The sequence below is a fragment of the Dermatophagoides farinae genome, chromosome 4 (assembly GCF_024713945.1).
Source record: "Dermatophagoides farinae isolate YC_2012a chromosome 4, ASM2471394v1, whole genome shotgun sequence".
NCBI lineage: Eukaryota > Metazoa > Arthropoda > Arachnida > Sarcoptiformes > Pyroglyphidae > Dermatophagoides > Dermatophagoides farinae.
The window spans coordinates 6,748,302-6,762,911 of record NC_134680.1 but is presented as its reverse complement, the minus strand read 5'-3'; the positions used below and the strand labels follow the sequence as shown (position 1 = coordinate 6,762,911).

Genomic DNA, 14,610 nt, shown 5'->3' with positions numbered 1-14,610 from the left:
GCGATAAATCAATCGATATATCAATTTTCGACAACTTTCTTTCTTTGTGAAGCAATGAAAGAAAAAAAAATTGACAGATAGAAAACCAAATATTAAAAAAAACCGATATGTGTGATACATACAAACACAAACAGAGAATCGAAATGAATGGAATAAATTCATTTAAAAGATGACAAAGAAAAGAAAATTGAATTGAAAATGATGAAAAAAATAATGACCATAAAGAAAGAAGCCAAAATAAAAGATGTAATGGTGGCCATCATCATCATCATCATATTTGGAACATATTTTTCTTTTCTTGGCTATCGATATACGAAATTGAACTATTGAATTATATTTGAATGGTGGATGGACGCGATCATTGTGTGGTCAATACTGTTGTTGTTATTGTTATCATTCGATTGATTGATTTTTATTCAATTCTTTCTTCTTGTCTTTTTTTCAAAATGATGATGATAATGATAATAATGATGGACAGAACATGGAACATAGAATTATTCACGAATCGATAGAATATTTTATATAAAGAAAAAAGAAGTGAAAGTTTTTTCTTTCAAATCATATTACCACTGGCCTTATTTATTGATTTTAAAACTTTGGATCTGAATTTCATTTTTTTTTTTAGTCTTACTTTTACTGATCAATCAAAATCAATATTGCAAACAAAACAAAACAAAAAAAAAATTCACTGAACAAAAACATTGACTTTTCAATGGTGACATTCAATAATAGACATACAAAAAAAAAATCCGGTAACAATTCCGGAACGAAAAAGAAAAAAAAATGTGAACTTTTTCAAATTTTTGTCTCAAAAAAGTTTTGACAGAAACATAATGAAAGAAGCAGAAATTTCATTGTTTTTTCTTCTGACATGAAACAGATGAATATTTTTTCAACTCTGCACATCCATCGCATCTGATTCCGATGATGAATTTCATATATTCGTTTACAATGAATGAATGAATGAATGAAGTAAAAGAAAAATGAAAATTTTTCTTTCTTTCTTTCAAGTTTTTTCGATTACATTTTCGTACAAAATAGAGGAGATGAATCCAAAAAAATTATTTCATCATTATCTAATATGCGTTCTAGTTTGTGTTTGTGTTGGTATTTGCTGTGTGTGTGTTTTGTCAAGCGAAAATTAATTCTGTGTGTCTGATTTTCGTTTCGTTTGAATTCACGGTATATTTTTTTTCCTCATTGGTCGTCGTCAAGTAGAGAAGAATTTTGTCATTTTCATTTTCACTGTTTTTCTGCTTGATTGAATTTTTTTCTCTTTTTTTTGTTGTTGAAATTCATTCAATATTATGCAAATCATTCAAGAAAAATAATTGAAAAAAAATTCTGATAAACGTGGCGCCATCTATACTCGACGGATTAAAGTTTTTTTTATTTTACGGTTTTTTCGTTCGGGTACACACATTTTTTATTATTATTATTTAAAATTTCGGGGATTAGTTTGGATTTAGTCGTGATGAGCATTTGGAATTTCCATTTATTTTTCCCTATTCTTTATGTTTGACATTGTCATCGCACACAAAAATGACGTTGATATGGCAATTAATCCACTAATTATTATTAATACTCATGGAAAAATACGGCAATTTTTGGCAATAAGAATTCCAATGCATAGAACATTGAAACCAGGATGGTGAAAAAATTAACTTGTTCCATATTTATTGCGGATCTTGGTGATCGATTAAATTCATCATCTGCATCATCGAGTCATCCATCAAGAACGATATATTTCAAGGTAAAATTTTGCCATTTTTCAATGATTTGATTTAACAAAACAATTTTCAATTACAATGAATGCAGAATGATGGAACTAGATTTGAGCCAAATATTTGTGCATCAACGTTGAAATTGTCGAATGAGAATCGTTATCGTTTTAGAATCGTTTTGAAATCAACACCATCATCAATCAGGTAATGCGATATGTGATTCAATCAAATTTTGTTTAATTTATTTTCTATTTTGAATTTAGTGCCATAAGAATCAATGATATTCCAATGCAATATCAATGTCGTTACGATGACGATGATGAATGCGTTGAATTATCATTCGAAATGGACGCAAGGCAAATCAGTATTGCCGCTAATCATGGTCGTACAAGATTGATCATTCAAATCGATTTCATGGATTTTCATCATTTGGATTTAGGTATTCAAACAAAATTCTATGACCGTTGTGATTCACATTTAACATGGGGACAACCGTTTCGATCATTGATAGCAGAAGCAGAATCATCATCATCATCATTGAAATTTAATGACAAAAATTTTGTATTAACAAAAATGAATTTTTTATCAATGTAATGAAACAAAAATTGTTCTCACATCGATAGATGGCGCTCATGGTGATGATATATTTTTTTGAAAATTAAAAACATCATCATCATCATCAGGTTATCTTTCGTTGTTGTTGTTGTTGTTGTTACTATTTTTAAATTTCAATTTAATTGATTGATTTTTCGTGAACTTAGACATACAAAAAAACTTTTCAATTATCATCATCCTGATCGTTGTTGTTTTATCGGATCATCATCATCATAATCATCAAAAGATTAGATCTTCCTTAGCAATCAATACATTTTTGATTTCACGCAACTTGCGGATAATATTTTAATCGACTTTTCAATTTTTTTTCATCGAGATTGATCAATCAATTTATCGACTAACTTCAAACATCGACAAGAACAGAGCAAAAAAAAAAAAAAATCAATCCCAATCGATCGATCAAATAGAAAAATGATGATAATGAAAAAAAACCACAACCAACGAATAAATTTTTAGGGAAAAAAATTCACGAAAATTACGCAATACTAATTGGGCTAGACACACACAAACACAGCAAGCGTTAATCTCTTTTATCGGATAAAATTTTATATCGGATCATCATCATCATTTGTTTGCCAAGCAGCTCGTTTTCCAATAACAACAACAAGGAATGAAATTGCTACTTTTTTTTCACACGATGAAAAAAAAGATGCTGCGGGTGGTAACATGTGATGAACAACCAAAAAAAAAAAAAAAAAAAATCAAATTTATAACAAAATCACGATCACTGATAATGATGATTATGATGATCACCATCACACAGTGTGTGTGTGTGTTTGAATCGGAAATCCAAATGTATCGTATTGTAACTGACAATTGTAACCAAAATTTAGGTCAAACAATAAATAAATGTCGATCATAAACTATCTGGTTGGATTAGCTCTTTAGTTTTACTGGTCATATTCAACGTATTAGTTTTTTAGTAGGTGAAAAATTTATTATCGAATCAACCAGAACAACACACAAAAAAAACAACACGACACAACGGTCATGGATATAACAAATAAATACATTTTTCATCGTCTATTTCATGATGATCTAGTTTTGATCTAGAAATGAAAATGGTAATTGAGAAAAATGAAAATGAAAATTAATGCTAAAAATAGTTTTGAAGCAACGAACGAAAAAAAATAAATCATCACATGAATGGAATGTGTAGCCAAACACGACATGAACAATATGGATAATATATAATCAAACAACAGGTTTTTTTCCATCGTCCAGTTATATTGGATTATTGCATAACCAGAAAATGGCCAGAAAAAAAAATTTGAATCAAATGCTGAAACCTTGATCAATAAATAACAAGATAAATGGCCAATCAAAAATGAAAAAAAGATGTCATCATCAAATATACATGCACAATGTAATGGCGAAAAAAAATGTCACTGTCAAGGCCTTGTTTAGCTAATCATTTCATTTGTGAAAGAGAAAAAGAAAAATTCAAAAATAAAAAAAAATCCAATTTCAATCACATCATCATTGTTGTTGTTGTTGTTGTTGCAATTTCACTACAAACAAAGAAATAAAATTTACCAATAGTGCTGTACTCAGATCAAGATCAAAAAGAAACAATAAAACAATGTCAAATGTCACCGTTGTTGTTGTTGTTGTTGCTCAATCAACAAAATTTCATAATTTTAAATTTCATTTGCTAACAATAATCAAAATAACCGAAATACAAATGAAATGTGACAACGCCCAACACTGTTGTATATGTGTATGTGATTTGTCAGATTTTTCTTTTCTTTTTTTTTGTATCCAAAGAAAAAAAACCCTCTCCCGTGCTCCAGTTTCTCAGAGATCAAGGTCTGATCATCAAGTATGAAAACTTGTAATAGTGATTGGTGGTCAATCAATCAATCAAACGCGTATTTTTTTATCGTTGTATATAGCAGCAGTTTTTTTATCGATGAAAAAAACACTTGGAGAAAAGGAAAGAGTATGCTCGAAACAAACAAACAAAACAAGACGGCCCATTTTCTCTCTCTCTCTATCTCTCTTGCTATCTATCTCTCTGTTTTATTGGCGACCAACGCACACAAGTTTCAAATTCAATTTTTTTCACAAAAAAAAACAAGACCATTGTTTGAAAGAAAAGAAAAACATTCATCTGTCGTCGTCGTCGTCTACACACAAATGAATTAATGCTGTTTGGTGATGTTTTCGTGAAAGAGAAAAAAACAGACAGCTGAAAAAAACAGTAAATTTTTTTCGGTGTTATTCGATTTCGTTGAACGATGGATGATGAATTTTTTTTTGGAAAACAAATCAATCGTGTGTTTGAGTCTGTCTGGCTGGAACATGTACAGACTACAAACAAAACAATTTGAATGAAATCCATTTTGGATTCTTTTATAATTATTCATCATCATCATCATCATCATCATCTGTTGCTGAAATTCTTCTGTTATGAATCAATCAATAATTTTTTTTTCAAAATACAAAAAAAATTGATCTCAAATCATTGATCATCATCATCATCATCATTGTCAGTTTTTTCTTTTTTTAAAAAAATGATAAAGACCTATATTTTTGTTGTTGTTGTGTTTGACCTAAAGTCAATTATTATCATCATCAAATTCATCAATTTTGGTATTCATCATCATTTAAATCGGTAAATTTTCTTATTTTCGGATAATAATTTTTTTTACAAAAGAAAAAAAAACCATTGAAGATGATATTCAATATCTCTAAAAATAACCCAATCATATCAATATCCACAAATAAATACAATGGATCTTTTTCGTTGGTTGTTGTGGTGCTTTTTTTCTCATTTTTCTCTCTCTCTCTCTCTCTCTTTCATTGATCAATCAATCGATTATCCAGAAAAAAAATGAACGATAATAATAACCAATTCACAGCCAACTTGGCCAAACGACGACGATGATGATGATGATGATGATGATGAAGATGATGGCGGCTCATCACCATCACCACAGACGATAATGTTGATAATTTCCAAAAGATATAAAAATGATTTCTCGAAATATAATTCTTTTTATTATTAGTTCTGATCAATCGATTGATTGCAGGTTGATAAGATAAAAAATTTTCAATAAAGTAAGAAAAGAAAAGAAAAATACTTGCAAATCTAAATTTTGTCATCATCAAAGTAAAGTGTCATCGTGGAAAAAATTAAATTTCCCAATTTTTTTTTTTTTTGATAAATTTGATTCTGGATCAATTTTTCAAATGTAGCTCTGTGTGTGTGTGTGTGTCATTCATTTATTAAATGGCCAATTCAATCATTAATGTCATGTCATCATCACCATCAATATATTTTAATTATCATCATCATCATTATCAGAAAAAACAATCACAAACATTTTCGACATCTTCAACATCTTCACAATCATCATCATCATCAGTGTTTTCGTTGCAAAGAAATTTTACTCATCAACCGAATCATCAACATCATCATCACTTTTATCGATCAATCCCATCATCGAATTCTATTGGTTTTATTACCAACAATAATCTACAACAACAACAACAGAAGAAAAAATTAAAACCACAAAAGAATCCACACAGTTATAACTCATCATCATCAATTCATGGAATTCGACAATCAAAACCAACAATATCACCAATAAAACAACAACAAAATCAGCAATCAAAGTCAATTCTTCGATTATCATCAACAAATCGATCGATTATCAATAATAATAATCATCATATATTTAGTGCACAACAACGTCGTACAATGAAACCAGGTGGTAATGATGAAATTTATCTGGAAAGAAATTCCGAACTAGTCGGAATAATTTCAACAAAATTAAATCAACAACAACAACAGAAAATGGTGAATAATCAGATGATAAAAACAACCGGCGGAAATAACACTTCCACTAATGAAAGTGGTAGTAAAATTGATACATTATTAGATCGTAAAGCATTTATAAGCCTGGAGAAAAGTATCAATTGGCAATCATTATTGGCTAATGATTATTATGGACAATTTCAAAACCAAAACAAACATTCGGACACAACTACAACGACAGTGTCGAACAACAAAACAGAAATAGAATGTAACAATGGAAATGAATTCAGCCATCCTGGTATGAAATATGTACCTGCATGGCTTAAATGTAAGTTTTTTTTAAATTACTGCCAATCAATCGATTTTCAAGTGCAGCTGAAGCAACAACATATCTCAAAAATTACACAATTCAATTGATCTAAATTTTTTTTTTTGTTGTTGGATATGATTTTGAAGGTTAAAACAATTGATGGGTGATGATTTTTACCTCAAAATTTTTTTCCATCTCTTTTTTTCAAATCAAAAATGACAGAAAGTGAGATAAATAAAGAGAGAAATGGCCGCAATCAAAAACAACAAAAAAGGCCAAACATAATAACAATATATGGTCATTTTGTCGCTGCACGAATGATTTAGAGATTGAGTGATTGATTGATTGATCGAATCAATCAATTGAACGAAACACTGTTGTGGATGTTTTTCAAGCATCATAGATCATTTGTCCATCACAATCGACGAAAAGTCAATCTGTTTCCTTGTTTTTTTTACTTGAATTTTTAATAGACTAAATTTTCATTTATTTTAAATTTTTCGGTTTTCCTCATTTTTTTCCTCTGAAAAGGAAAAAACAAAACGAAATGAAAAAAATTCCAATGACAATTCGCAATAAAATGATGGCCATATCCGATATGGATTTGGCGGAAAACAAAACAATTTACAAATATTTGATGCTATGCCGCATAGTCACAATATTTTTTTTTTATGGAACACACAGCTAGATTTGAACTTGAACTTGGTCTGACAAAAAAAGGTTCAAATCTCAATTATCGCTGTGATATAATAATACAAAGTTGAGCACGAGCGCTTATGATCAGCAATTGAGTAGCATTTTTATTTTCTCTTATTCACTATAGTTTCCAGATAATTTTTCAGCTCGTTGTAAATCAACAACGACGACAAAGATGAAAAAAAAAAAATAAATTATATATACGTACAACGTTTTCTACTGTCAGACATTCAATTTTTAATTTATTCAATTCATTTATTTGGTCTTGACATTGAAAATACAGGTCAACAAACAAACAAACAAACAAGCAAAATGAAAAGAAAAAGAAAAAGTTTTTTGACCTTCATTTTTTTCACAAAGTTTTGTGTTTAATTTTATTTTGTGATCAAAAAAAAAACTGTCAGAAAAAAACTTAACACATACTTAAAGTGGACAAGTTCAATCTTTAAAATTACAAAACGAGTAAAATTTTGTTTTTTTTAATGTGTCTTGACATTGACAAGATCCGGTTATTATATAAGGTGGTGCTGTCCGGATTTTATCAATGGAGCATTAAGAGATTTGCTCTGATTATCACTCACATTGGCTTAAATTTTTACTCACAATGAAAAATGCCAAGCTAGTGCTATCTCTGGGTTATTTTTACTCAAAAAAAAATTTCTGGAAAATTTTTTCTGGAAACTTTTCATTTTATTATGAAGCACTGCAGATAAATCTAAAAAGTTTTTTTTTGCTTTCTCATCTTTTAAACTTTTAATATTTTGAATCTTTTTTCCCAACTTGTTAAGATGTGTGTGTGTGTGCGTGGTTGGTTTCCTTAATTTTATAATCATTCAACAACAACAATAGGGAAAAAACTTGTTGAATCGAAAAAAAACGAAACGAACGGATTCATTCATGAAACTTGAATAATGAATAATGGGCCCTTAGTTATTCGGTGTAGCATTGACCTTTAACAACTTGATGGAGAAAAAAACACTTTCTCGCTCTCTCTGCCGTTGTTGGAACTGTTTATTTTTGATCCACAAAAAAAAATTGATGTGACTAAATAAAATAAAAATTGGGCCCTTGAAAATGGAAAAAAAACAAAACGTACACAACAGTCATAGAATGTGAGAGAAAGAAAAAAAATTGAACTTGAAGAGTTTTGAACTTTACGAATTTTTTTCCTTTCTCTCTCTCTCTCTCTCTCTCTGTTCACTATATGGAGAAATTTTTACGAAAAAAAAATTATGAAAAACTTCTGAATTATTTTCCAGAAAATTTCCCTCGTGATTCAACTAATTAATTTTTTTCTTTTTTTTGGATTGACTCAATTTCATTCACATAATATTGATAAGATAAAAAGAGAATGAAAATAAAACGTCAATTGGGCTTGTGTTTGTTTTTTATTTTTAGCCAAATCATTATTATATTACTGGAAAAAAGAACAAAAATAATTGACAGCTAAATTATCATTATTATTGGAATAAATTGAATTATCAATTGTGGTCAATTCAAAACTTCAAAACTGGCCACTAGGATCTGCGTGTGTGTGTGTGTGTCAATCATGATCAATTGATATTTTCAATGTGACCAAAAATTATTATTATTATTATGAAAGTAGTGATGATCTGCCACTTCCCACACACATTCAAACAATTGTTTTTTCTTGTTTTTATTTACATTATTATATGTCTATTTAAACAACATTAACGATGGTAATCACGATTTTTTTTTGTTTCGTTTTTCTTATTGCTAAAAATTTTGGCGACACAACAACAACAACACAATATTTTAATTATATTCCATCATGTCATGTCATTTCATTGACTAATGACATGACTTTTCAAGACATCGTCATCATCATTAGGGTTGTCTAGAGTAAAAGTATCATTCACCCATTTTTATTATTTATTTGTTGAAAAAAAAACACACATCAACAACAGCACACAGGTGTATTCATTTATTTTCAAACGAAAAAAAAAACGAAATTCAGTTTAACCGTTTATAAATATTGAGTGTGTGTGTGCGTGAATATTTATAAGCCTGTTATTTTTAAATATTCACGACAACAAATGTCCATAGTACACCAATGATGATGATGAAACAAACGACAAACAGAAGCCATAAATACAATAAACAATAAATTGACTTTACACTGACACACACACCTCGAAAACCTAATGAACTCGTTGAAAAAAAAAATATATTTTCATCATCCAAACACGAAAAACAAGAAAAAAATAGACCATTCATATGAATATCGTAACATGATATTTGTTTTTTTTCTGAAATTGGATTCAAATATCACAGGAATTTATTATTAATTCCGATTCCGATTTCGTATATGGAGAAAATTCTTGAAAAGGAAAATTGAAAAAAAGTTGAAATTTTAATCAACTTTAAAATAATGATAATAATCAAAATTCTTTTTTTTTCGTTTTGTTTGCCGAAAAGAAAAGAAGAATCATGTTACGTATGAAAAAAAAATTCCCAGAATAAGAAATATTCTGTGTGCTCTCCCACTTCTTTCTTGATAATAATAATAATGTTTGTTTTTGTGTTTGTTCATTTTACTTTATCTAAAAAAAAACTTTTTCTCTTTTGTCTCACACCCACCCAGTATTACGTCTACATAAATATGCATCAATATTTGCCCATATGTCATATGATGATATGATGAATATAACTGAACATGATTTAGAACAACGTAATATAACCAAAGGTGCAAGACAAAAGCTATTTCTTAGCATCCAGAAATTACGGGCAAGATCAGCTGTATTATTAGAATCGGAAAGACAATTGTCCACCGATAATGGCCATTGGGAATCAAAATCATCATTGAAAATAATTAGTCAGATTCTATTCCAAATACGTGCATTTCTTTCGACACCAATTTGTTGTGCTGGTAGTGGAAGTGGCGACGAACGACAACAATCGACTAATGATGATAACGATGAACAACCGGATGAATCAATATCACTTTTAACAGTTGATGTTAATAATAATAATAATAATAATCGACAAACTTTATCATCATCAACGATCACACAGAATGGTGATTTACCATCAATAATTGTACGATTAATTGGTCATGGTAAATAATTTGAAATTTTCAAATTTTTTCAATCAACTAATCCTTTCAATCCATACACAAACACACACACAGTACTTAATGTATTAATGATAAAATGTCAGAAATATCTGAAGAAAAAAATGAAAAAATGTTCACGAAATTCTAATCATCATCAACAACAATCAACACAAGAACTTTATGGTAAGTCAAAAAAAAAAAAAAAAAATGTATCAAGTATGACCTACTTACCTTGATTTTTCCATTATTCCATTATTTTGTTTTCTTGTTGCCATTATATAATCATGTCATTAAACAAATAACAAACACAATCCAATTTAGGATACAATGATGATGACACAAAAAATACGATGATGATGATGACAATTGTTGAAAATACAATGAAAATGGTGGATGATAAACAACAACGAGAACAACAAACGATGGTCATCGTTGATGATAAAAAACGTATACGAATGATACAAATGCAATTTCATGATGACGATGTTGATGGAAGTGGTAGTAGCACCGATGATGATGATGATGATGTTAATTTTGTTCCAAAAATTACGTCATCTTCAGTTAATAATAGCGATGTAAATCCGGATGAATCATCAACAAAAATAAATGGATCGATAGTCAATCAATGTCAATCACTAGATGATGATCAAGAAGAACATTTTGATTATCAAGAGGAAGAATTATATACGATGATTAAAAGAATATTGGACAAATGTCTTTTACATGAGGTAATTGATTGGTTGGATTTTTTTTTTGGATAATTGAAAATTTCAATTTGTTCATCTTAGGCATTCATAAAATATGAAAAAATTCTTTTTAATCATTCAAAACAATTGGAATATTTGAGTTCAATTTTTCATTTGAAATATGACCACTCATCAACAACAGAAGATCCGCAAACAACAGCAACAACAACAACAATTGATTGCAATAACATCGATAGTGATGGACGACAGCGAAAAGATTCATTATTATCGATAAATGATGATGGTGAACCATATCGAAATCATAATCAACATTCAAGGTATTTGTATATTTTCATAAGGATCTAAAATTAGAACTTTTTTTTTGAACAAGAGATTTACTGATGATGATGATGATGAAAACAAGAATGAAATGAATGGTTGTTTGTTCGATGGATTTGTATGAAAATCCATTTAGTCATCATTTTTAGATAATCTTTTTTCTTGGGTTTATTGTTATCTGAAGAAGAAGAAGAAAAAGAACAAGATTGAATTTGATTTGATTTGATGACCAGATGTTTTTTTTGTAGTTGCTGATGATGGTCATTCATATATAATGTTTGATATTCGAAACATTCATTCATTCATTCATTCATTTGGAAAAATGTTTTCATTTTTTTTATTTTTAGAAACATAAAATAACCGATTAACAAACAATGAAAAAGATAACATAACTTGTTCATTGATTATCATTTTAGCTATTGTAATCAAGTTGAAATTTTTCTTTTGCTTTTCATAAATTGATGTTTGTTTGATTGTGATCTTTGATGTGGTCATCGAATCAAATTATTTCATTTTTTTCCTATCTTTTTTTTCACAGTTGTCAATCGCAATCCATTTCATCATTGAATCATCATTTATCTGACAACAGCAATCAGAAAAATCAACGCCATCAACAGCCGCTTGACGCTATTGGTTCATCGATGCATAAACCATCAATATCGACATGGATAAGCCGTCATAATCATCATCAAAATAATAACAAGGTAAAGTGGTTTAATGGTTTGGGATCCAAATTTAAATTTTTTTTCCATTTCAAATCAGTATCATGGAGAAATTGAACAACAACGACGACATCAGCAATCAAAAACAAATAACCGAAATTATAATAATCAAAATTCAAATAACCGTCATCATCATTCCTCGAATCATCAAATAGCCAGTGCAACAGCAATTGGTTGTACGAAACGTAATTTACAACAGCAACAACAAACAAAATTCATTAATCATGAACAGCAGCAAAATTATCATTATAACCAATTGAATAATAATAATAGTCAAAATTTTTTCACCTATAAGGCCAACTACTCGATAGCCAATGGCCATCATCATTATCATCATCAGGATCAGGATCCAGTAATGAAACCAATGTTATTGATGAACCATAATTATGATGGAAGTCAAGGTGAATCATCTTCATCTTCATCATCGACAACATCTGAATCGCCATTATCGCCAATAATTCAAATGATCAATGATGGTAATGGTAATGAAAATAGTGGTGGACCATCATTATTCTGTAATCAACAGTCCAATGATCTATCATCATCGTTGACAAATTTTTCTGTGATAAATAATAATATTAATAATGTTCCTCTTACAAATGATCCAATGATGATGGGGAAAACGACAGCCGCTAATATGATGGATCAATCATCATCGATAGGTCACCATGATCATTATCAATATAATGATGATGAAATTTCATTTTCAAAAAAGTTTTTCAACAATCAAGACGATTATTATGATTGCAAAGGTCATCAATATACTAGTTTAAAACGATTATCATCACCAACAATGATGACAAAATATTCGAATGTAATTTAGTCATATTTTTCCCTTTATTTTGATTTTCAATTAATTTAATCAATTTTTTTCCTTCTTGTGTAATCAGTTATTCAATTCTAATGGCAAAAATGATGATTACGATGATAACAATGATGACGTTGCAGTGATGGAATATAATACCGATTGGAATAGTAATTTTCTATTTACCAACGAGAATAACAAGAATCGTTATGGAAATTTATTCACTCATAATGATTTCGATGATTTGGATCGACTAAAATATCAATTTGGAATCGAACAACAAAGACAACGAATGTTTGAATCATCATCATCAACTGATGTTACATTCGATGATATTGAACAGTTATCCATACGCATTGCTGAACATGCATTAGAGATTAATGGATGAATGAAGAATTGTGATATAGCGAAATTCTTGTTTGTTATATGTTTTCTTTGATTTGATGTTTATAATGATTGATTTGGAATCTGATCAATTTTTTTGCTGTTTTGTTTTGTTATCGTTTTAATTCTAATCACCGTTGAATTCAGATTTGTCTTTCTATTATCGTGTGCATTATATACAATCAATCAGTTTTTTTTCTTTTTAAATTATAATTTTTTTGTTATGATTGAAAATTGATGAAATAAAAAAATTTGAAAAAATATTCGGAATCGTCGTTTGTGAACAGCTCATCCAGACAAACACGTGATCTCATTTTATTTGATTCGATGAAAACAAATTTGTTTTTTTTTGGTTATGATCATCAACAATTAATGACAATGTTATCACGACAATTCAATCGTTTCATCAATTGTCATAGTGGTTTAAAAATAGTTGAACAATCATCCATCATTAAACCATGTCAACAATTCGATTCTCGACGATGGCCATTGATTCAAATGCCGTCCAATCGTTCGCATCATACATTGATGATTGCTAATTCAAAGTGCGTTTCAAGATCAACGATAAATCTAGTCCAAAGTGAGTATCAGCTAAATTTGAATTCGACAATTCTAAAATCAAATATATATCTCTCATATACAGAAAGATCAATGTTCATACAGGTAGAAGAGACGCCGAATCCGAATAGTTTGAAATTCTTTCCTGGTCGACAGATTCTTGAAAGTGGTACGACTATAGATTTTCCTACACCAATTTCAGCTTTGAAACGTTCACCATTAGCTGAAGCTATATTCAAAATCGATGGGGTTGGATCTGTGTTTTTCGGCACGGATTATATAACCGTCACTAAAATTGATGATGATAATGAATGGAAAATAATGAAACCAGAAATTTTTGCTGCTATTATGGATTTTTTCTCTACAAATTTACCGATTTTAAGGGAAGGTGTGGAAAAAGATTTGAATCAACAACAACAACCTATAACGACGACATCGACCGATAATGATGAAACCGTTGCAATGATTTTGGAATTGATTGATACACGAATCAGGCCAACAGTGCAGGAAGATGGTGGTGATATTAAATTCATGGTATGTGTGTGGATTGAATCTGAATGATAATTTTTTTTCAAATTTCAATTTCAGGGTTTTGAAAACGGTATCGTTCGACTAAAACTTCAAGGTGCTTGTACATCATGTCCATCATCGGTAGTGACATTGAAAAATGGCATCCAGAATATGTTACAATTCTATATTCCTGAAGTCATGTCTGTTGAACAGGTTATGGATGAAACTGAACGTATTAATCAGGAAGAATTTGAAAAATTCGAAACAAAATTGTCGCCTGATTGATTGATTGATTATGTTGTTGTTAATTTCATTCAATGTAAATTTTGTTTTAAAAAATTAGAAGTGAATAAAAAACGACAGAATTTTTTGTAGAAAAAAATTCATAAAAATTTTGCAAAAAAAAAAATTCCCCGGAAATT

The 14,610-nt window shown here is 29.3% G+C and overlaps 3 protein-coding genes across 4 annotated transcripts; all 3 read left to right on the top strand.

The window, feature by feature from the left end:
• The first annotated feature begins 1,622 nt into the window (after nucleotides 1-1,622).
• LOC124489898 (uncharacterized) lies at nucleotides 1,623-2,411 on the top strand. Its single transcript, XM_047052294.2, has 3 exons — nucleotides 1,623-1,753; nucleotides 1,819-1,928; nucleotides 1,988-2,411. Exons 1-3 carry the CDS (start codon nucleotides 1,649-1,651, stop codon nucleotides 2,316-2,318), a joined length of 546 nt encoding a protein of 181 aa, XP_046908250.1. The 5' UTR covers nucleotides 1,623-1,648; the 3' UTR covers nucleotides 2,319-2,411.
• A 2,110-nt stretch (nucleotides 2,412-4,521) lies between these two features.
• LOC124490332 (uncharacterized) lies at nucleotides 4,522-13,700 on the top strand. Of its 2 annotated transcripts, XM_075730705.1 has the most exons (9): nucleotides 4,522-4,956; nucleotides 5,169-6,430; nucleotides 9,714-10,187; nucleotides 10,260-10,367; nucleotides 10,506-10,912; nucleotides 10,973-11,208; nucleotides 11,748-11,913; nucleotides 11,972-12,745; nucleotides 12,822-13,700. In XM_075730705.1, the coding sequence occupies exons 2-9, from the start codon at nucleotides 5,575-5,577 to the stop codon at nucleotides 13,122-13,124; spliced, it is 3,324 nt and encodes a 1,107-aa protein (XP_075586820.1). In that variant the 5' UTR covers nucleotides 4,522-4,956; nucleotides 5,169-5,574; the 3' UTR covers nucleotides 13,125-13,700. The 2 variants fall into 2 exon arrangements, with proteins under 2 accessions (XP_075586820.1, XP_075586821.1); XM_075730706.1 differs by having other exon boundaries at nucleotides 4,522-6,430.
• LOC124491011 (NFU1 iron-sulfur cluster scaffold homolog, mitochondrial) lies at nucleotides 13,398-14,597 on the top strand. The gene is made up of 3 exons (XM_047053605.2): nucleotides 13,398-13,700; nucleotides 13,764-14,212; nucleotides 14,267-14,597. The coding sequence occupies exons 1-3, from the start codon at nucleotides 13,448-13,450 to the stop codon at nucleotides 14,471-14,473; spliced, it is 909 nt and encodes a 302-aa protein (XP_046909561.2). The 5' UTR covers nucleotides 13,398-13,447; the 3' UTR covers nucleotides 14,474-14,597.
• Nucleotides 14,598-14,610: the final 13 nt, after the last annotated feature.